Source organism: Lacerta agilis, chromosome 13, assembly GCF_009819535.1.
Source record: "Lacerta agilis isolate rLacAgi1 chromosome 13, rLacAgi1.pri, whole genome shotgun sequence".
NCBI lineage: Eukaryota > Metazoa > Chordata > Lepidosauria > Squamata > Lacertidae > Lacerta > Lacerta agilis.
The window spans coordinates 26,216,503-26,237,767 of NC_046324.1; the positions used below are offsets into that span (position 1 = coordinate 26,216,503).

The window sequence follows — 21,265 nt, forward strand, 5'->3', positions numbered from 1 at the left end:
TTATCATGGAAAGATGGGGCTGAGAATCCCTTTGATCTTTTGTGTGTTTTGCAGGTCCTCCAGAATATTCACCTCTTGCAACAAATTGGCCACTGGCCTCAGAAGCGGACAAGGATCGAGTTCTGGGAAAAGTGCCACAAAAACTATGTGAGAAATGCCATCTCAACCCAAGCGGCCTCCAATTTCTTCTTAGCTCAGGCAGACCTTCTGTCTGAGTCCTTGGATGAGGGGAGAACATCTGGCATCTTGGAGAGGCAACTTCTGCTGACCTTGGCTGGCCACTGGTTAGCCAAAAGCGATCCGGTTCCACTTCAGGAGCTGGAAGGGATCGAGAAAGAAATCTGGCTTTGCCGCATCGCTCAGCAGACTTTGAACCGGGGCCCCGAGAAGGCCAAGCACAGATTCTCCCCCCAGATTTCTATGAGCGGTGAAGTGTCCTTTGATTCCTTAGCCAAGGAGTTTTCCTTTTCCAAGCTGGCTGCCTTGAACGTGCCCAAGTACTTGCAGCTGGAGGGTTTGCCCTCGCACAATGCATCTTTGCAAGCCACACTTTCTGCGGCTGATGTGGAATCACTTAGCTTTCTGGTTGGGCGCCTGCTGGACGAGGGGAGCATCCACGAGGCCAGCCGGGTTTGTCGGTACTTTAACTTCTACAGTCGAGATGTCTTGCTGGTCTTGCACTGCAGAACGCTGGCCTCTGGAGAAGCCCTTCGGAGCGAGTTTCACTCAGAGGTTCATGCCATCCTTGCAGCAAGAGACAGAGAGGAGGCTAAGGACAAGAATAATGGAGGGGGAGAGGACTCTTCAAAGAAACAATCTCTGAGCAGTAAGTAGCAGGAGCGTTTGGAGCTGCAAATTGGAAAAAGCACCTCTCAGGAGTCCACAGAGGACCCTCCTGGGCCATTTCTTCCTTTCTCTGCTATTTTGTGGGTCTTGTCATTGCCCGTTCTTTAGAAATGTAGGTGTTTCTTTGCCATTCGTAGCATTCAAAACTGCTGCAATGTTTTTCCTTCAAAAATTGGGAGGGGGGAAGAGAAGGGAGGGTGGCAGCTGATCATTTGAGAACCACTGAGCATTTCTAATGTTCAAGTTTGTCATAGAATCATGGCAGTGTAGAGTGGAAGGGACCCAAAGGGTCATTTAAACCAATCCTCTGCAATATAGGAATCACAGCTAAAGAATCCCTGTGTTTAAAAATCTTCAGCCTCCAGAGCTCAGAAGAGCAAGAAATGTGCCCTTATCCCAACCATTGTTGGTGTTCTCCCAGTTTTGCCCTGTCCACCTCCAGCCTTGTCTTCTCCCCCTGCCCAAGCATCCTGCTCAGCTTGCTTGTTCCTTGCTATCCAGAGTCTCTGTTTCCTTTTCAGCCTCGAGCCTTGAGTCCTGGTCCTTTGTGGGAGGTCCAGGCCCAGAGAGCGAGGTGGTGGGCAGCCTGCAGGCCCTGCTGGCGGAATGTGTCCATGGGCGGAACTACTGCCGGCAGGTCCTCTGCCTGTTTGAGCTGTCCAAGGTGCGTGCGGGTTGGGAACTGGGGAGGGGCAGCCATTGTGCTGCAGTGATGGGAGCTGCGGGATCTCTCCAGTGGGGGCCTTGCCTGCCAGCATGGCACTGAGGGGCCCTTTGAGGATGAGACTCCTCAGGATCCCAGACATAAGACTTCCCCATGGTCTTTTGCAGGAACTGGGCTGCCCCTTCAGTGAGATCTCTGCCCACGATTCTGAGAAGCTGCTTCGGGTGATCCTGTCTTCTCAGCAGCCGGACAGGTGCAAAAAAGCCCAGGCCTTTGTCACCACACAGGCCATGGAGCTGGAAACCGTGGCGGAGATTGTGGCCGAGGAAGTCACCCGAGAGCTGCTGGCCCCTTTGCAAGGGAAAGGCAGTGAGTCCTGCTTTGTTGTTATTGACCAAGGAGAATAATCCTATAACTTGTGGGGAGGCGGAAAGACTCCTAGGATTGGGTTTGGGCAAGAGTGGAGGCGGTGGTGTTTCTTCCCCTTCCCCCTGTCAGCTGGAGAATATCTTGTCACCAATATGTCATTTGTATATACAGAAGAAAAGCAAATTCTGAACCCAGCAGAGGAGAGCCAGGCATTCCTGCAGCTGGCTAAATTGTGCCAGGACCACACATTGATTGGCATGAAGCTACTGGACAAGATCTCATCTGTGCCTCACGGGGAACTTGCCTGCAGTAAGTCAGTGATGGACAGGTGGAGGATCCTTTTTGGCCAGGGTTTAAACTTCCAGTAACAGCACACTAGCATGCTGCATGGCTAAGGCTGCAATCCAAAGCCTGCTTACTTGAATGCAGATCTTATTCAGGTTCTTGGGACTATGCTTCTAAATAAACATAGGTGGAGTTAGGCCTCAGGAGGAGGGTTCTCATGCCCTTTTTTCTGTTTGCTGTCTTTGTGTGGTTTGCATCTGGAAAATGCACCCCCCCCCCTCAATCATGTTCATTGATGTCAGGAAGCTGGAGCTGTGGTCACGAAGGGTTTGGCCCACATGCTGCCATTCTCCATCTGTCTTAGCAGTAGTACAGGTTTTTGCTGGAGCCTTTCATAAAGGAGCATTTAGCAATTCTGGGGGGAAAGGGAGTGGCCTCTGACTTCACCTAGCTGTCCTCAAGGCAGGGAAGAGGGTTTGTCTATGAGCAGCTGAGGAGCTTTTGCCTCCGAGAGCTGCTGTCCCCGTCCAGTGTATGTGAAAGTGACAGTTGTTGTTCCACTTTGCAGCTGAGGGACCAGATGCCACACAATCTTTGGCCAAGGGAGAAACTTAAATCGGGGCGGGGAGGGGGTCTCCCTTGTTGTCTTGGAGAGCACCTGCAAAACTGCAAAAAATGTGCTTGCTGATGAAGACCCCTTCCCTCCTTTTTCAGCTACAGAGCTGCTGATCTTGGCCCACAACTGCTTCAGCTTGACCTGTCACATGGAAGGGATCACACGGGTTCTGCAAGCTGCCCGGCTGCTCACAGAGGAGCATTTGGCACCCAACGAAGAATATGGCCTTGTGGTACATGACTGCTCTAAAGCTGCCCTATTTGTGGGAAATGTGAACTGGTTGCAGGGACACACACACACACACCCCAGGCCTTTGAAGGGTCCTGCTGATTCCAAGACATCCCCTTGCTTTGCTGAAAAAGGAAGGTAGTGGTAGGTCAAAGACTCCCACAGATGGTTTGTCCTCTGCTGTCCTCTGCATTGATGTTAGCAAGTAACAAGTAGCTCCTCTTATAAGAAGCAGCATGTGCAGCCTTCATTGGCTTCCCCTGGCCTGGTAGGAAAGCTGCCTTTTCTTTCCCCTGGCCATCCATTGGAAATGGCTGATCAGTAACCTTCCACAGACTTCTGCTGTGCCCCCTAAGGAGGGGTGGCGACAGCTGCCATGACCTTTTGGCTTACCTCAGTATGCATGATGACACAGAGTGAGGCCCTTCTGCCTGCCTTGCTGTACAAGTTCTTATCTCTTCTTCCTCCCTACCAAAGGTTCGGCTTCTCACTGGCATCGGCAGATACAACGAGATGACATACATCTTTGACCTGCTGCACGAGAAGCATTACTTTGAGGTGCTCATGAGGAAAAAGCTGGATCCGGTGAGTGCAGGAGACGCAAATCTGCCTCATCCTTTCTCAATAGTTCCAACCCTTCCATCAGAGGGACAATAGAGGGAATCCAATTGCAAATATGTCATTGAGTCTGAAGCCTTTATATTCAGCAGGATGTGGATAAGGCTTAGTCTCTCTCTGTCTCTGTCTCTCTGCCTGCCTGCCTGCCATCACATGGGGATCATCATCCTGAGTGATCCAAGGGAGGGAGGTTGAAGCCAGGATATGTGCTGGCTCTTTATTCTGCAGGGAACTTGGCTGGCTTGGGACAGGTGGCAGTTGTATGCAGCTCAAAGTATTTCTCTATCTGAAGGCTCATTCTCAGTTCTCAAATCTGCTTCCCCTGCAGTGCCTTCAGTCTTCCCATTTGTTACCTTCTTGCCAAATCATCATTCCAGTCACCGTATCCCCACTCCAGAATGTCCCTGCTATAGTAAAGCCATAAAGCTAAAACTCTCCTTTAATAGTGGCTTTTTCTCGCTCACTTGTTAAAATGCAGCCCTGAAATGCAGCTATTCCTTTCCTTAACACTTGTGGCACCAGCTCTTCTAATCCCTTTTAAATACACTTTTTTTTTGGGGGGGGGGGGGCTGGGGGCTCTGCCTGAGAACTCTAGCTTCCCCTGTTCTCAGCTGCAAGCTTTCTCAACTCCTCTTTGTCACATTCGCTCCTTGCCTCCCTCCCACTTGGGCAGAGCGGGACCCTCAAGACAGCTCTGCTGGACTACATCAAGCGCTGTCGCCCAGGGGACAGCGAGAAGCACAACATGATTGCCCTCTGCTTCAGCATGTGCCGAGAGATTGGGGAGAACCATGAGGCGGCAGCCAACACCCAGCTGAAGCTCATTGAATCCCAGCTGTGGGGTAAGTTGCCAGACCAGTGGCGGCGGTGGGTAGATGGGCAGTTTCTGTATTCTCAGGGCTCATCTGACACTTCGGCAGTCTGATGGAGAGGAAGACAGGCTGTCTGAAGAGAAATGAACTCCTTTGCCAGCCTTGTGATGTCCAGATAGTTTGGACTACAACTCTCATCAGCTCCAGCTAAAGAGGAGCCAGTATACCCTAGACATGCAGAGAGCCCACCTGCCCAGGATAACAGGTGCTCAACACCCTGGTTCCTTATTCACCTCTTGGAGGCAATGGAACCGCAAGAGCAGCTCCATAGTTTAAGGAAGCAACTGTATCATTCTAGACCCCAATATTCTATAGGCTATAAAGCTGACCGTTCGTCCTAGCAGTATGAAATATAGCACTGGGAATCTGTTCAGTAAGGTGTATGATATGGCTAAATTTCAGGAAAATCAGGCAATGGCCAGTTGAGCCACAAGTTTAAAACTTGGCATTATGGAGGCCTATACCTGAAAGTACACATTGCCCTGAATCAGCCTAGGGTTGAGCTAATGCAGGGGTCAGCAAACTTTTTCAGCAGGGGGCCGGTCCACTGTCCCTCAGACCTTGTGGGGGGCTGGACTAAATTTTGGGGAAAAAATGAATGAATTCCTATGCCCCACAAATAACCCAGAGATGCATCTATATATATAAAAATGTTCAAGCTGGGTGTTTGTTGCCTTGCTCCGTAACCACTTGACTGATTGCCTTCAAATTTGGACACAACGTTCCATGGAAATATGGGAGTGATCTGATGTACTTACATTAAAGAAAATCCACACCTATCAAACCTAAAAATGTGATTTTATTAAAAAAATAGCGCCCTCCAGTGGACGTAAAACACAGCACACTATTGAACAGCAGGGAGGGGGGGAGGGAGGGAGGGGGAGCGGAACTTGAGGTCAGCTCAGCCAATAGGCTGCTGGCGGGAGAGTGGCCAGAACACGCTTCAACTGCCACCGCAAAGTTAACTCCTTGACTCAGGCTGCGACATTTGCAATTATACAACAGTAAGCAACAGTGTTTCGGGGTGACCAGGGAGAGTGTGGGGGTGGCGAACAAATCACACCACAGGAGTTCAACAGGAGAAGCTCTGGTGAGGCGGGGGGGGGGGGGGGAGAGAGAGGTGCCAGGCGAGAGTTCAACGGGATAAGCTGTGGGGAGGAAGGCGAAAATGGGTAAGACAAACAGGCAGGCGGAAGTTCAATAGGTGAAGCGGTGGGGAGGAAGGCAAAAATGGCAAAGATGGAGAGGAGGCAGGCAGAAGTTCTACGGGATAAGCTGTGGGGAGGCAGGCGAAAAGGGAAATACAGAGGAGGTGGGCGGGAGTTCAACGGGAGAAGCTGTGGGGAGGCAGGTGAAAACGGGCAAAGACGGAGAGGAGTTAGGCAGAAGTTCATCAGGATAACATGTGGGAAACCAGGCGAAAACGGAGGTGGTGGTGGTGGTGAAGAGCCACAGTAAGGCGTGGCTGTGCCAGCTAGTTTTAAATAAAAGCACACATTCTACTCATGTATAAACACCAGGCAGGCCCCCACAAATAACATAGAGATGCATTTAAAATAAATGGACACATTCTACTCATGTAAAAACACGCTGATTCCCGGATCGTCCGCGGGCCGCATTTAGAAGGCGATTGGGCCGCATCCGGCCCCTGGGCCTTAGTTTGGGGACCCCTGATCTAATGAAAGGCATAATCTGCTTGCTTTGTGCCTCCTATCATTTGAGTCCTCACTGAGGTGTCTGCATTGGCTTTGGTGGATACATCTTTGGTTCGCTTGCTACCTCTCTTCCTTCCCTCTGGATTTGGCATGAAGGCATTCAACACCTGTTTCTTTTTCAGAGGAGTGCCTGCAGGATGTGCCCACTCTGAAGAAGCTCCTGATGAAAGCCCTGACCCTCTACATAGATGCTGCAGAAAGCTATTCCAAGGTAAGATGGGAGTGGGACTGAGTGAAGGTGGAAAGGCGAGCAGCAGGGCCTTGTTTGTTTGCTTCAGGGATTAATGTGTCCCTTAGAGCAGAGTTTTTCAACCACTGTTCCGTGGCACACTAGTGTGCCGCGAGATGTTGCCTGGTGTGCCGTGGGAAAAATTGAAAAATTACTTTATATATAGTCAATATAGGCACAGAGTTAATTTTTTAAACATTTTCTAATGGTGGTGTGCCTCGTGATTCTTTTCATGAAACAAGTGTGCCTTTGCACAAAAAAGGTTGAAAAACACTGCCTTAGAGTCACAGAGGTGACATCAGATGTGTGAAGAGGGCTGTGACCAGCGAGATGTTTGCAAGTGTGTGTTGAGGAGGGAAGGCAGTTGCAGTCACTCAGCTTCATCCATGCATCTTTTGACTCCCTTCTCTTAGGACTTCTGTGTGCGCCAGTCCTTGCGCTGCAACAGGCTGACAAAGCTCATCACCCTGCAACTCCACTTCCTGAACAGCAGCCACAGCACCAAGCTGATCAATCTGAGCAGGAAGAGCCTGCTGGAGTGTATCATGTCCCTGCCCAGGTTCTACCAGGTAAGGATGCCAGGCACCAACACAAGAGCCTGTGGTGTCCTATTGATGGAAGGACACAGTGCACATTCCTGGGAGGATGATGTCAGCTAGCATTTCTCTTCCCTCTCTCCCCAGGCTGCCATTGTGGCTGAGGCCTACGACTTCATCCCAGACTGGGCTGAGGTCCTGTATCAGCATGTGATCCTGAAGGGAGACTTCAGCTACCTGGAGGAGTACAAGCAGCGTGGCCTGCTCAAGACTAGCACCTTTGAGGAAATAGCCCGGAAGTGAGTCCAAGGGAACCATTTGCAGCCCACTTCTCCCAGTGGGAGACATTCCCCAAATCAGGATTTCTGGTCGAGATCCTCTCTAATCCTCGGTTGAAGGTTGCTGGTTGCAACGCGGAGAGCTTTTAAGCTCTCTGTCATGCTTGGGAAGCAGGGCCCGCTCCAGAAGCCCCAGGAGGTTCACACAGGAGCAGTTCCAAGGTTTATATAGGACCCTTGGAACCAACCCCCCACTCTGGTAAGATGCAGTCATACTGTATGTACTGAAAGTAATTCTTCCTCCACTGGGCACCTTTTTGTCCCAAGGGGAACACCTTTCTCGCTTGCTGCACTTATCTGGCAGGTAGAAGCAGGATCTTGTCAGAGGGCAGAGAGTGGGGGACGAGGCTTATGTCTAAACCCTCTGTGACCTTCTGTTTCAGGTTCAAGCAGCACACAGGCAATGAGCCTGCCCTGAAAAACCTGAAGCGGCTGCTGACGTACTGCGATGACATCTACGTGTATTACAAGCTGGCTTATGACAACCAGTTCTACGACGTAGTGAACACGCTTCTAAAAGATGCTCAGACAGGTTGTTGTCTGAAGGACCTGCTGGCCAACTAGACGATGCTTGGGAGAAAGAAGAGCCAGAGCCATCACTGGTGTTGTAGGAAACTCCTGTCAGTACAGGCAGGGGTTTGTGCAGAAGTGGTTAGATTTGTTTCAGTATCTGAAACGTGCAACAAAGTAGACGACAACATTAATGAAAAGGTGAGGAATATTAACCTCAGGGTTGGTTTCGAGTTAATTTGACAGTTGAAGTTAGAACTTTTTATTAGGAGAGAGCTTTTTCTCTCTGGGAATCCTTGTGTTGAATATAGAGGTTACTTAAAAACTAAGCTGGCTCTTGAAACTGCAGCTGAGTTTCTGGGTTACAAAATGATGAGGACGGGCTTTCTCTGCAGTAACCTCTCCCCCTTGCATATTGCCGGATGATATGAATATTGGAGAACCATTTGCTGTATAAAAATATTTTTGTGCAGATTTAATATTGAACATATGGTATAAACTTTACCATACCTGCTTTTCCCTGGTCATGTATAATTTAATGTTCTCAAAGTATTTCAGGTACAAGGTAGGTGGAGTGTCATAGAAACCTGCAGCCACTACCCGAGAATGCTGAGCTCCTCTAACCCTTACGACTCCAGTGCAAGAGCTGCTCTTGCTCATTTCTGTAAAGCTGGGCACTTGTGTTGGCTATGTTTCAGAAAAAAATGAGCGTCAACAATTAATAAATCTTCCCATAAGCATCTGATTAAATAACAACCTTTTGACCCTGGAGAGCAGGGTGGGGAATCTCTGGACATGAGCTATTTTCCTCAAACCATGCCTGCCCACCTGTCTAGTCCCTCACCCCAATACACCTTGCCTACAGCAAGCCTGCCTAGCATCTCCCCATAGATCCATCCCCCAAGTAGCAATGGAAAGGAACTCCCCGTAAGTGAAGAGGGATATGGGTAGGGTAAACACTACGCGGGGGGGGGGGGGCTTCCTAATATGTTGGCCCCTGGCTCTGCTGTTGGGGAAGAGCATGACGGTGCCCTCTTGGCAGATCGGCTGACCAAGCAGTCCTGCTTAACTCCTCCCTGCTTCTCAGTCTCTTTGGACTTTTTTTGGGCAGGGACGGAGTTACTGCAGTTCACAAAAATGAAGGCACCTGTTAGTCTTCTATGGTGCCACAAGACTTGATGTCCTGTGATTAAACACCCTGCAGTGAGTTTGTCCCAATCCAGCAACAGTTCTTGCCCGAGGTGGAAGCACAGCCAAACCAAAGCTCTCAGTCCTCACAATAGTGATTTTATTAAATTAGTTGCTTTTATAAAACATTGCAGATGTCATAATTGTTAACATAACAATTTACCCAACTGTCGTAACTGTTGCAGTTTGCTAAGCAGGATTCCTGTAAATGAAAAAAATGAAAAACAGCAAAGTCTTGTGAGAGCTCAACTAAAGCCACCACAACCTGGTGAGAAAGAATTCTCCCAAAGAGTCAGGAAAAAAATGTGTATAAACTAAACTGCTTAGACTTAAGCCACAAGTTCCCCCTGCCCGATGCAACAGAACCAGCCTCTGTTCTGACCCAAAGAAAGGGTTATTTGCTGCTTTCAAAAGCTCCGATGTCCAAGTGTAGAATCTTCTCCCTCAGGCCATTTGCCAACCTAATGAAACACCTCAAGCTCTATTTAATAGATAAAAGCCATTTTTAATACTAAATACACACCATGCCCCCTTGCTGCAAACTGCTTTTGTTGTCTGGGTAGTCAGTGGAAGAGGTACAGTTAAGGCTGTTATGACTAAACTGTGCTGGTAAGAATACAATTTTGGCCTTGTTGAAATTAATTAGTTTCCAATTCAGTGCTGCTTCTGCTGCTATGAAGTCAAACATGAACAAAGTTCCATTATTTCCTATGATTAAACAATTGAGCCTCATAATTTTACTCCCTTGGCATCGAGATGGGCATCCCAATGCTTCAGCAGCTGAGTGGCGACAGGGTAACCCAACAGCACAAATATACTGCCCTTTTTTTTGATTGTAGCATTTGGCAGAATTTAAAGGAAAGAAGTTGTGCTACACATTTAAGGGATTATGGGCAACAGAAAGACAAGGAGGGAGAAGAAATGTCACATGAAGTCTTCAAAGTCTTGTACATAGCCACCGTCATAGCCACCATAGTCTGCCAGGTCGTCTTTCATAGTTGCTTTTAAACCACCTCCTGGTACCACCCCCTTTTTCTTCTTTTTGGCTTTGTTTTGCTGTAGGAAAGACAGAAGCAGTTTAGGAAGGGATCAATAAAGCCCAGCTTCAGCATCCCTACCCTCAGTTAGTGCAAAGAGAACAGCACTTTCTATAAACACAGAATATGATTTATTTATTTCATGCAAATTATATGCCACTCGATTCTTAAAAACAAACCCACCATTTAGATCATACATCATTCCCTGATCTGGCATGGTCCAGATGTATGGAACTATAGCTCCCATAATCCTGAGCCATTGGGACTGAGGGGGACTTGGGAGTCTGACAACACCTGAAGGGCACCCAATTGGGGAAAGTTGGATTAGCAACTTACAAAGGTGTAAGAAATGAATGCTGCCAAGGTCAGTGGAAAGAAGCATTCTACAGAAGCTCAGCATCACCTAGAGCAGGGGTCAGCAACCTAAGGCCCATGGGCCGGATGCGGCCCGCAGAGCTTGTTTAACTAGCCCATGAGCCGCCCCTGAACCCAGCTGCCCGCCCGCAGGACACCGCAACTTGCTTCTGCGGTGCCAAAAATCGCATCTGCGCACACGTCGAAAATTGTGGGTGCGCGCGAGCAATCCAGCCCACGGAGGGATCTCCACGGGACCAATCTGGCCCAGGCAAGATACACCTTGCCGACCCCTGACCTAGAGGGCACCCAACACAAACATTCTCACAGGAAATATGCTCAAGATGTACCTTCTCTTGTTTCTGCTTCTCGCTGCATAGCACTGTCAAGGAATTTGTGATCTTTTTCAAGTCATCAACTTCCACTAAATTGGAAATAAAAGCACAGTAAGGAGGGTCATTCATATGGCTTTCCAAGCACTGGACACAGTTTGTTTCTTTTACTGAATAACAGGATTCCTATTTACAAAACAAGTGTGGCATTTTAGATCTCCGCAGGAAGCCCCTTTCAGAAAAAAATGCTTCAGACGGAATGGAAAGAAGCCAAGGGAAAGGAGGGCTGAAGCTTACTAGCAAAGCATTGTGGGTGTTCAGATGCTTGTGGCCACAGGTTCAGCCACTGTCATCTCCAGGTTACAAGCATCTCAGATGCAGAGCTGAAAAAGGCCCCTCTGCCAAGCAGGCTAGACAGCCCTGGGTCAATATTCCCAGGTCAAGGTGGCGCTTCCTTATACTGCTTGTAAGTGGAAAACAGGAGACAGATGAAATAAGCAATTGCTCACAAGCTCCCTCATGATCTCTGAAAGGAAAACCCACCAAATCTCCCCCTTGGGGAGGCTGCCCAGCTGCTGTGACAGAGATACAAAGGACAAGGCTGATCATAGTGGCACAACCCAATCACAGGAAATATTTTAGGTGTTGGTCCAGTAAATAGAGATTATGATCCCCAAAACCCTCAGGCAATGCCGATTAGGATTAACTAAAATGCCACAAGGATGTTGACTGTTCAGTTTGTAAGAGTCTTCAGATGGAGCACAGGACGTATTATACAGACTAAGAACACCAGTTTAACCCTACCTGACCACCCAGCCTCTCCCAACTGATCCCCATTTTATCTCTTCCCCATGTTTAGAAGAAGAGCAGAGTGCAAATTTGTGATAAACATACTTACGTGAAATACATACATCTCGAACTAATGCTTCCAAAAAACCAGCATAATATAGGGATTTCTCATACTGTGTTATTTTCTCTTTTAACAATTTGCCGAACTCCGTGAAGTCATCTTTGGAAGATGGATTCATGGCATCTATTCCACACGTGCTATTTACACCTGTAGAAAGAACAGCCAATTGATCAAAGAGGTGTTGCAGACAGGGTGGCAAAAATCAATTACATTTCTGTGGTGCCCAGAAGTAAGGGGCAAGCCCGCCCACCCCATTTCAAGTATCAGGCTCCCTGGTGGCAAATGTGACAACAGAACATCCTTGCGTACATGTCCCCACAGAAGGCTCTTAACACTTACCAAAGGTTTCTTTTGCTAACTCAAGGTCTGCCTCTTCTTGCAATTTCTGCAGCCGTAGTTTGTCTGCTAACTGTTCTTCTGGCGTAAGTTCTTTAGATTCTTCCGATTCCTCTAACTTGAAAGAAGTAATAAAATCAAGATCAATTACATGCAGCAGCTCTTTTGTCAATGCTGCTTAATAAACTAAATATGGAAGCCAACGTGGGTTTTAGAAAGCTTGGCATTCATATAGTGAGCAAACAATGGGAATATTTTGCATCTTTACTTTAATGTCCTTATATGAACACCCCTTCTGAAAAAAAATCTGACCACTTAGTTGAGCATGCAGGGGTACCACAAACAGGTTTAACTCTTGCTTTATTCAACTATATTTTAAAAAATGAAACTTCAAAATAATTGCATATGTTTATATATATAACTAAGCAACCACATAGCAAAAATTGCAGTCCGGTATGAAACAAAATGTTTTTTTTTTAACCCCCTAGCTATTACTAGAAATGGATAGTCATGTGAGACTGTAATAACACTACTTCTACAGGGTCAAATGGACCCCCCCTTTTTTGCACAAGTTAGCTTTGTGTTCATCACCAGGCACAACGATGAAAAACAAGATAAAATACCTCTAAAGCAGGCATAGGCAAATTCGGCCCTCCAGATGTTTTGGGACTACAGCTCCCATCATCCCTAGCTAACAGGACCAGTGGTCAGGGATGATGGGAGTTGTAGTAAATATAGTTTGGTTAAAATACAAACACCCCTTTCCTCCTTATTGGAGCCTGGGAAGAGGCCTCAGCATCAAGATGGGGCTTTTAAAGACCCACAAGACTCCTGTAGTGCTCAGGGTGGTCATTCCTATTTACCCAGTGTGACAGCTGGCTGTTAATAAAACTTTCTGCAGTTTTTGGTTTCTTTTGCTACCTTGATTGTTGTCTTAAAAACACTTTCCTTTGCAATTATAATCAAGTTTGCCTATACTTTCTGTTGTGATTGGTCTTTAAGATACAACACTACAAATCTCAGCAGCAAAATCAAGGGCCTTCCCCTCAGAGAAGTCATGTTCACCTGGGGAGTTGGAGGGTGCCTCTCAAAGCTAACCTCACCAGGTGATCTACATACATGCAGAGGGAACTGATTTGGGGCAGCTCTACGCATGTAGCAACTCACTCAAAGCAGCAACAACTGGAGCAGCTCAGTGTGACTTCATGGGACAAACTCAGAACATCCAGACAAAGATCTTACTGTGTGGACAGAGCTGGCCTTTGGTAACTCAGATAAGTATTCCCCACCCCCAGCTCTTTGACATCCTCATAGGCAAAGGCTATTGGGGCTCACTCCTTAACAAGACAAAAGGGCAGGTAAAACTGAATCAAGGCACTGAAATTTATTTGGTGCATGAAGTAGGATCTCCACCCTCTCCTATCTCAGAAATGCCTTACCCTTTTTTTAATCTCCTCTTGCTTTTTCTTCTGCAGTTTTTCCCTCTCTTTTATTTTTTCTGCTATTTTCTTCTTTTCTGAAACTTTGGGTTCTGCAAACAGGGCACAACATTATTTCCTTCCATTTTATTTTTTCAGTGCTAAGGATTCAGAACAAGAACTGCTACCCACACATCATCCATAGGTATCCAATCCCATCTGCAGGAAACATGCATGAGGCTGCCCAAGCCACAACCAGCATCCTCCTGCCCCACAAAAGGAGCAGAGTCCCGCCCCCACCATATTTCTCACCTGTCTTTACATCCGCCTCCTTTTCTTCTTCCTCTTCCTCATCATCCCAATTATCCTAGATGGGGGAAAGAGTAGGCAGGACTGGTTGTCAGCAATCATGCCCAATGCAGCAGCCCCTGACCCCAACACTAGATCCTTTTTCAAATAATTCAATGCAGTCTTTGGAACTGGAGTGCAGAACTTGGTACCAGGCTTACCACTGAAGCAGCCAGGTACATTTCCACCACTTCAGATTACTGAGGCCCTATGCAAGGGAAGCTGGCAGAATTATGACTCTGCTCTTTAAGAGTCTCATTGCTCCCACCCTTAAGAGTTACAGGAACTGAGAGATGGACTCTCAACTAAGGCCAAGCTCAGGCAGTAGGCTGGCTTCCTTTATGACCCACTCAACAGAACGTTTTTCCAAGGACAAAAGAAAGTTTTCCTTGGAAAATGAGAAACATTCCCACAGTGTAAAAAGCTACAGAATTTCACCCTGTTTGGATGCTATTCCAGGGAGGAGCCCTTAACTGGTGTGCTAAAGCCAGCCACCAGCTGCGTAGCTATTTCCACCAAAGACATCTTAAGACAGCATCCTTGAGCTAATATAGTTGCTGCAAGATGGCATCTCTGCATCTCACTGGAACCAGCTCAGCCGCAGACTCGGGTCCTTCCGGCCTTGAAGAATTGCAACAAAGCATCAGACTTAATTGCTAACTCCAAGTAGCACACTTTAATTACCAATATAAGTGAAAAACAAGAGGGGAGGAACTGGACTTCCCAGTCCAGAGTGCTTTGCTCACCCAGCAAGTGCCAGAACACAGGAGTTCTGCCTGGAGCTGCAGCTCCAACACATGGTGCATTGGCTCAGCAGTGTCCCTCATAGCATAGCTGGCTTATCTTCCCTTGCACACTATTCTTTCAGTCTGCAATTGACTAACAATAAAACAAGAACTGCCTTATTTGCTGCAGACAGCCAAAGAAGTGGCTATTTACAAACCTGTTTTTGAAACAGTAGCAAGGGAGGCTCCTATTTCCATTCATGGGGAAACTTTTTCAATAATCAACAGCAACGATTTACAAGTTATCTCTGCATTCTTGAAAAACTCACTGTGAGTGGATAGAGACCAACTTATCTTTTGCAAATAACGTTTCTGACAAAATTTACAAGTGTCAACAGATATTTGAAGTATAAGCCAAGGAAACTGAATGTGGCTATTTTTATGACACACACCAGGCAGTCAGTCATCTCCCACAAGTAAACTAGTGTGCCAGGCCATATTCTAGGGCAGGGGTAAGCAACCTAAGGCCCGTGGGTCGGATGTGGCCCAATCGCCTTCTCAACGGTCCGGAAATCAGCATGTTTTTACATGAGTAGAATGTGTCCTTTTATTTAAAATGCATCTCTGGATTATTTGTGGGGCCTGCCTGGTGTTTTTACACAAGTAGAATGGGTGCCTTTATTTAAAATGCATCTCTGGGTTATTTGTGGGGCATAGGAATTCGTTCACCCCCCCCCCAAAAAAATATAGTCCGACCCACCACATGGTCTTAGGGACAGTGGACCAGCCCAAAGCTGTAAAAGGTTGCTGACCCCTGTTCTAGCGACAGGCCCTCTGATATCCCACTTCCAGAGTCTAGCTTCTCAGCAGCAACCCTACAAGCAGCCACACCCTCTGACACACCTCCATGCCCAGGGCTGATAAGGGCAAGACTGAACATATGGTCCTGCCCCAAGTCCATTTGCTCCCCTGATACAACCATGGCTGTAGCCCCAGAAAAACAAAACCAATTCATGACTGACAGTTATTCTAGCTCTAAGAATATCATTATAGAAATAAACTATATATAAACTATATCCTCATTCAGAAAGAATCTGGCAAGGTAGTTGCATCAGAGCAAGCTAACAGAGAACAGAAGAGACTCAAACATGAACCATCAACAGGGTTATTAACTTACATTAAACTTCCACCAGAGCACCAAAGTTTGTGCTCCAAGATGACAGACATGGACAATTTTACTCTTCTAGGTTGTTTTAAGATAATCCAAAAATATATTAAAAACTCTTCCATCATTAAGAATTTTAGCACATCCATGATTTTTGTTGGAGACAAATCCAGTAAGAATGGCTTGATCAATAGGAAGCATCTCCCTCTCAAACACTGCATCATTCCCCAGCTTTCTGTTGTTAAGCCCCCTCCTACATCACAGAAAGGTACAGTTGCCTGTCAAGTTTTATTTCATGCTTTGTCTTGTCTCCTTTTAAGGGGAAATCTGCAAAACTCAACAAGAACAATTGCATTTTCCTCTCCTGAAAGATACTAAAACTTGAAAAAACCTATCTAATGTTCTTAGGTTAACTTGAAGTCTGAACTAGCTTGATACAACTATTTCACTTGCCCAGGCACCAGTGTAATGTTACTTGGTGCAGGAGATTGTGGCTGTCCCCACCTTTATGGCCTTCCCCTTCATGATCTCACACTCTTTCAAAAACATATAGTAATTAGATACTGACTGGTGAGCGGGTAGCTACAGCTGGGTAACCCCACCTGCCTTTCTCTCTGCGGGCTGTGAGGAAGAGAGGCCCCACAGCCTAAGCCAAGAAACGGACCCAGCCAGCTGCAACCAAAAAAAGCAGGACTTGACAACAAGAGGTATTAAGTCCATAGAAAAAAAGCGGGGTGCCCTACAAAGGTGAGCCCAACTCAGTGGACCGGGGCCATATAGGCCTTGCCAAGATCTCCTTGGGCCAGCTCTCCCTTCCCCACATACGTACAGGCAGCGTAAAGCATTTGGCCCTGGCGGTGCCACATGCCCCAGGGCCAAATCCTGCCCTAGATGAGCAAGTCTCAAAGCCGAGCCGGACACAACCAAGTCCCACGCGGCTTCTCCCGCGGCGGGGCCAACTCCCATATCGACTGGGAAAACGGCTTCCACGCCCGGGGCTTCCTGGAACGACTGGCAAGGGGGCTGCAAAGGAGGTGGAAGGGGGCGCCGAGGGGCCGCGCTGGCCGAGCAGCACAGCAGCCCTCGAACCAGCCACACAGCAGGCACCTGTTGGGCCGCCACATGGCAGAAGCGGAAGCGGCCCAGCAGGCGGCGGCCTGAGCAGCCCCCACCCCCATTACATACAGGATCCTTTCCTGCTGAGTCATCAGCCCCTTTCCAGAGCCGGAGGGAGACCCAGCCCGAGAGGGAGGAGACCCAGCTTGACATATGGAGGGGGGCCGGGGAGGCAGATCCAACACGCCCCCCCTCGCCCTGTTCCCGCTCGGAGAAGACCCCCCCCATCCGCTTCAAAGTCCCCACCCCTGTCGCGGGGGGAAGCAGAGGCGTCTCCATAGCGACCGGGCCTACAAGGGGCCGGGAGGGGAGAAGCCTCTTGACAGGCCTGAGTAGCGGCCCCTCCGCTGCCCACCTTGACGTCGTCGTCCTCGTCCTCGCCGGCCCATCGATCCACCACCGCCACCCCGGCCGGCGTGGGTAGGAGCCGCCTGGCCACGGGGTCCGGCGCCTCGAAGGAGTCCACGTCTGTGGCGGGAGAAGGAGGGAAAGCGGCGTCAGCGGACGGGGCTGGGCCGAGGGAACGGGGAGGGAGACGCGCCGCTGGGCCGGACTAGGCCGGGACGGACTTACCCCACGAATCCGCCTCAGCCGCCATCTTGCCTGCTTGCTCGCCCAGGCCAGTCAGGCAAGCAGGAGGGAGGAGTAGGCGTCAGCCACGCGTAGCATGCCGGGATGAAAGGGGCGGAGTGAAGGGGGGACAGGAGGCCGACGCGGAGCAATGGGCGGAACTTCCTGTCGACCCGCTCCGCCCCCCCCAGCGGACCACGACGGCGACGTTGGCCATAGATTTACTAAAATGATAACTTGACCGCGGGGACCCAGCTTCCGGCTCTGTTTAGGGTTTAAGGACGGATGGGAGTTGCCGCCTGTTACCCGAAAAAGCAGAGGAGGGAGACGCAGGGTCTCTGCAGACTCCCGACCGCCGCCTTGACATTCATTTCTACGGGTGAGAAAAACAGCCCCAGACCTCAAGGTTTACGCTCTGACACAATCACGGCGCAAAAGCGAAAGGGGTTGCAGGGCGCAGATCGGGGAAGCGGAGCAGCCTTAGGCACTAGAATTCTTGGCATGGCCAGCTTGGGGGAGGCAGAACAGCTTAAGCAGAGGCGGCGGCAAAAGTTGCTGGTGGGAGGCCCTGCGCTCCAAGCGCAATGTCTGCGGATGGCTGACCCTTGAGGGAGGAGCCCATGGAGTTTATCCCATGCGGCCTCTCCCGCCTTGCTGCCTTCCAACTTCCAGCAGCCTCCCAGTCTGCGCCACCATGGGGATATCATAGAACTGCATGGAGTTGGAAGGGACCCCAAGAGTCATCTAGTCCAACCCTGCGCAATGCAAGAATCACAGCTAAAGAATTCCTGACAGGTGGTTATCCAACCGCTACTTAAAAACCTCCCATCAAGGTGAGGCCACCACTTTCTGAGGAAGTCCGTTCCACTGTCCCAACAGTTCTTACGGTCATAAAGTTCTTCCTAATGTTTAGTCACAAACTCGCTTCTTGTCATTTGAATTCATTGGTTTGGGTCCTCCTCTCTAGAGCAGCAGAAAACAAGTTTGCTCCATATTCCATGAGACAAACCATAAAATATAAAACACAGCGCCCTTACAGAAAATATGAAACACTTATGCTTGCAGGGATTTGAGCTGTTGACCCTGCAGCCTGTCTTAGTGCCCTTCACTTTTGCATTAAAAAGGTAAAGGGATCCCTGACCATTAGGTCCAGTTGTGGCAGACTCTGGGGTTGCAGTGCTCATCTCGCATTACTGGCTGAGGGAGCCGCCATACAGCTTCCGGGTCATGTGGCCAGCATGACAAGCTGCTTCTGGCGAACCAGAGCAGCACACAGAAACACCGTTTACCTTCCCGCCGGAGTGGTACCTATTTATCTACTTGCACTTTGATGTGCTTTCGAACTGCTAGGTGGGCAGGAGCTGGGACCGAGCAACGGGAGCTCACCCCGTCATGGGGATTCGAACCGCTTTTACTGCAAGTCTATTGGCCTTTCCCAGCTGTTGTCTCCACTTTCAAGGCTTCTAATACAGAATAAAGTTGACTGTTGCTTTTTGCTACTTGGTTCTGTTACATTAGGCTTTTTTGTAGCCTTATACCATGACTGCCTCTTGCTCAACTGCTATTCGCTGCTATCCTGAGAGCCTTTTCACACATGACACTGTCAAAACAGGTATTCACCAGCCTACCTATTATTTAATTCAATCCCAGCCCCTCATCTTTTGGCAGAATGACAGCAAGAGCGCCAGTGTGGTGTTTGAACTTGGACTTAAAATAGCCTGGCAGTGGCAACCATGCCTGGGCAAGTATGTCTGCCTCCTTTATTTTTTGCTTTGAACTGCTGTGAGAGCTCACTGAGCCTCAGGACTTTGCAACAGGCAAAATTCCCACCTTTAACTCTAGGGGGCGCCCTGCCACCTCCTTGCTCTGCTCTAATCAGCAATCAAGAGTTGTATCTGGCAGCTCTGTGAATCTGCAGAGGTTTTTAAAGCACTCTAAGCACATGCATGTTTCAGATTGTGTGATCAATTTTGTAGGAGCAGGACAGGTGACTGCAGAATACATTAGGCCTGCCCTGGATGCTGCAATCAAAAGGGACAGATAGGCTGCAATCTAGGTCGCTGGGTAGAGTTGGAAGGGTACCAAAAGTAATCTAGTCCAACCTTGTTTCTCAAGTGCCTCTGAAAAGCCTGCCTATAAACAAGGAGTAGCACTTTAGGGAAGTCAATAGCAGGGAGCCTGCCAAATGACCTGCAGCAGCTTTCACCAACCTGGTGCCCTCAAGGTGTTTTGGACTACAACTCTCATCAGTTTCAACCTAGGCTTTCTCTGCTTTTTACCACTGGATGGGTTTTGAGATTCTTTGATTCAGCTTGGCTCAGGGCATCCTTTGCCAACCTGGGGACTGATGGGAGTTAATGTTCCAAATCATTTGAAGGCACCACTCTAACAGAGGTTGTGTTAGGTTCTAACAAAAACAAACCTAAGTTTGCCACCACCACCACCCCTTTTGTATTTAAAAAGAGTAAATCTCCTTTGTGTTCTAAGAGAAGATAAATATTTAATTTAACATAAAGCTGCATTTGTTAGGAAACCTGATGTCTTGAGCATGCTCAAACCAAGCACTTGCACAACCCTGCACAGGGAAGTTTTTAGTTTGTGATGCTGTATTGTGTTTTTACTATTTTTTTTGTTGGGAGTTGCCCAGAGTGGTTGGGGCAACCCATATAAGTAAATAATAATAATAATAGCAGAGATCCACAAACCTATGGAGATGTACGTAAGATAATAGATCTAATTTTTACTGTTTACAAAGCGCTGCATACCCGTTAACTTTAGAAAAGTTTTGTTAGGATTTCATTCTTTTAAAAAAAGCTGGACTTGTGGATAGGTGGTGCCAGATGACTTGCTGCCCCATTTTTGATATTTACTTGAGTGAGGGAATTCAATATCCTAAGCCGTTCAGGAAGGAATGTCATCTGCTGCTTAGGGGTTAGTAGCAGGTTTTGCTTTAGGTTTTAAGTTCTTTCTTGCTGTTCACCTCTAACCCACAAGCCAGTGTAAGCCATATTATGCATACAAAATCCTTGAAAAAGAAACTTAAACAAAGGAAAATATATAGTAGAAATAACATATTATGCCCTTGTAATAACTAAACAGTGGGGCTAGTGTCATATATTCTTGTTAAACAGTTTACACCAGGGAGCTAGAAAAACTGGTATGTCCCATTACACAGTCCTTCTCAAGGTAGCATTCAGAGTCTCTACTGGTCATTTCATTGGAGGCTTCTTTTTAAATTACTAAGCCATTTGCAAAAATGCCTAAATACTGTGATTTGCTTTAGACAATCTATGGCTGCTTTCTGATTTTTATTTTAATAGTCTGTATATTTTTATATGTGATTGGACGATCATAAACTATATTCATAATTAACTGGTTTTTTAAAGGCACCAAAAATGCACAAATGACTCACATTTTGAGCATCAGAAACCCATTTACAAAAGGATGCAAAACATGACAGCCAGTGAATGAAGAATTAAGACACTGATCTGAAAGTGCTCAAATCTTCATGAATACAAAGTAGCAGCTTGTTGTGATAGCCAAACCCAGACTAAACCCTGCAAATGGAAAGTGTTCCTAAAATAATTCTTAGCAGATTAGAACTTGATACGGCTCAGTATCACCAAACTATAGTTGAGGAAGCTTAATTATGGTTTGGGCTGATACCTGAATTGACCAAGCACACTTTGCAGCAATCAGGACCCAGACACCATGGCTTGTGCTAACTAGGCCACGGCACAATGTCTGCCTTGGCAAACCATAGCTACAGCTGTAGCTTTACCTCCAGAGAATGGAAACAGGGATTGCTGAGCACATGGAACATAAAAGGAGGCAGCAGCTTTAAGCTGTGTCTGGCTGTCCATTTGGAAAAGAATCATCTGGTTTGATGATAGGGCTTTTAAAAATCACATCAAAGATGGGTGCTTTTGCTAAAAAGGGT

At 47.7% G+C, this 21,265-nt stretch overlaps 2 protein-coding genes across 4 annotated transcripts in view; one reads left to right on the top strand and one right to left on the bottom strand.

Annotated features, from left to right (window-relative positions):
• SPG11 (SPG11 vesicle trafficking associated, spatacsin) overlaps window positions 1-8,342 on the top strand; it is a 34,224-nt gene extending 25,882 nt beyond the window's left edge. Inside the window, exons 30-40 of one of the 3 annotated variants that reach the window (XM_033167567.1) lie at window positions 55-826; window positions 1,368-1,510; window positions 1,678-1,879; window positions 2,051-2,188; window positions 2,879-3,012; window positions 3,486-3,593; window positions 4,300-4,468; window positions 6,336-6,424; window positions 6,856-7,011; window positions 7,126-7,277; window positions 7,700-8,342. In XM_033167567.1, the coding sequence (XP_033023458.1) occupies window positions 55-826; window positions 1,368-1,510; window positions 1,678-1,879; window positions 2,051-2,188; window positions 2,879-3,012; window positions 3,486-3,593; window positions 4,300-4,468; window positions 6,336-6,424; window positions 6,856-7,011; window positions 7,126-7,277; window positions 7,700-7,880 (2,244 nt within the window). In that variant the 3' untranslated portion in view covers window positions 7,881-8,342. Of the gene's footprint in view, window positions 1-54; window positions 827-1,367; window positions 1,511-1,677; window positions 1,880-2,050; window positions 2,189-2,878; window positions 3,054-3,162; window positions 3,233-3,485; window positions 3,594-4,299; window positions 4,469-6,335; window positions 6,425-6,855; window positions 7,012-7,125; window positions 7,278-7,699 lie in introns of those variants that run through there. The other 2 variants (XM_033167568.1, XM_033167569.1) reach the window with 2 other exon arrangements.
• Window positions 8,343-9,091: 749 nt separating this feature from the next.
• On the bottom strand, window positions 9,092-17,431 carry EIF3J (eukaryotic translation initiation factor 3 subunit J). The gene is made up of 8 exons (XM_033166850.1): window positions 17,329-17,431; window positions 17,111-17,223; window positions 13,714-13,768; window positions 13,423-13,514; window positions 11,987-12,101; window positions 11,636-11,794; window positions 10,756-10,829; window positions 9,092-10,070 (listed from the first exon to the last, which is right to left on the bottom strand). The coding sequence occupies exons 1-8, from the start codon at window positions 17,351-17,353 to the stop codon at window positions 9,939-9,941; spliced, it is 765 nt and encodes a 254-aa protein (XP_033022741.1). The 5' UTR covers window positions 17,354-17,431; the 3' UTR covers window positions 9,092-9,938.
• Between the last annotated feature and the right edge of the window lie 3,834 nt (window positions 17,432-21,265).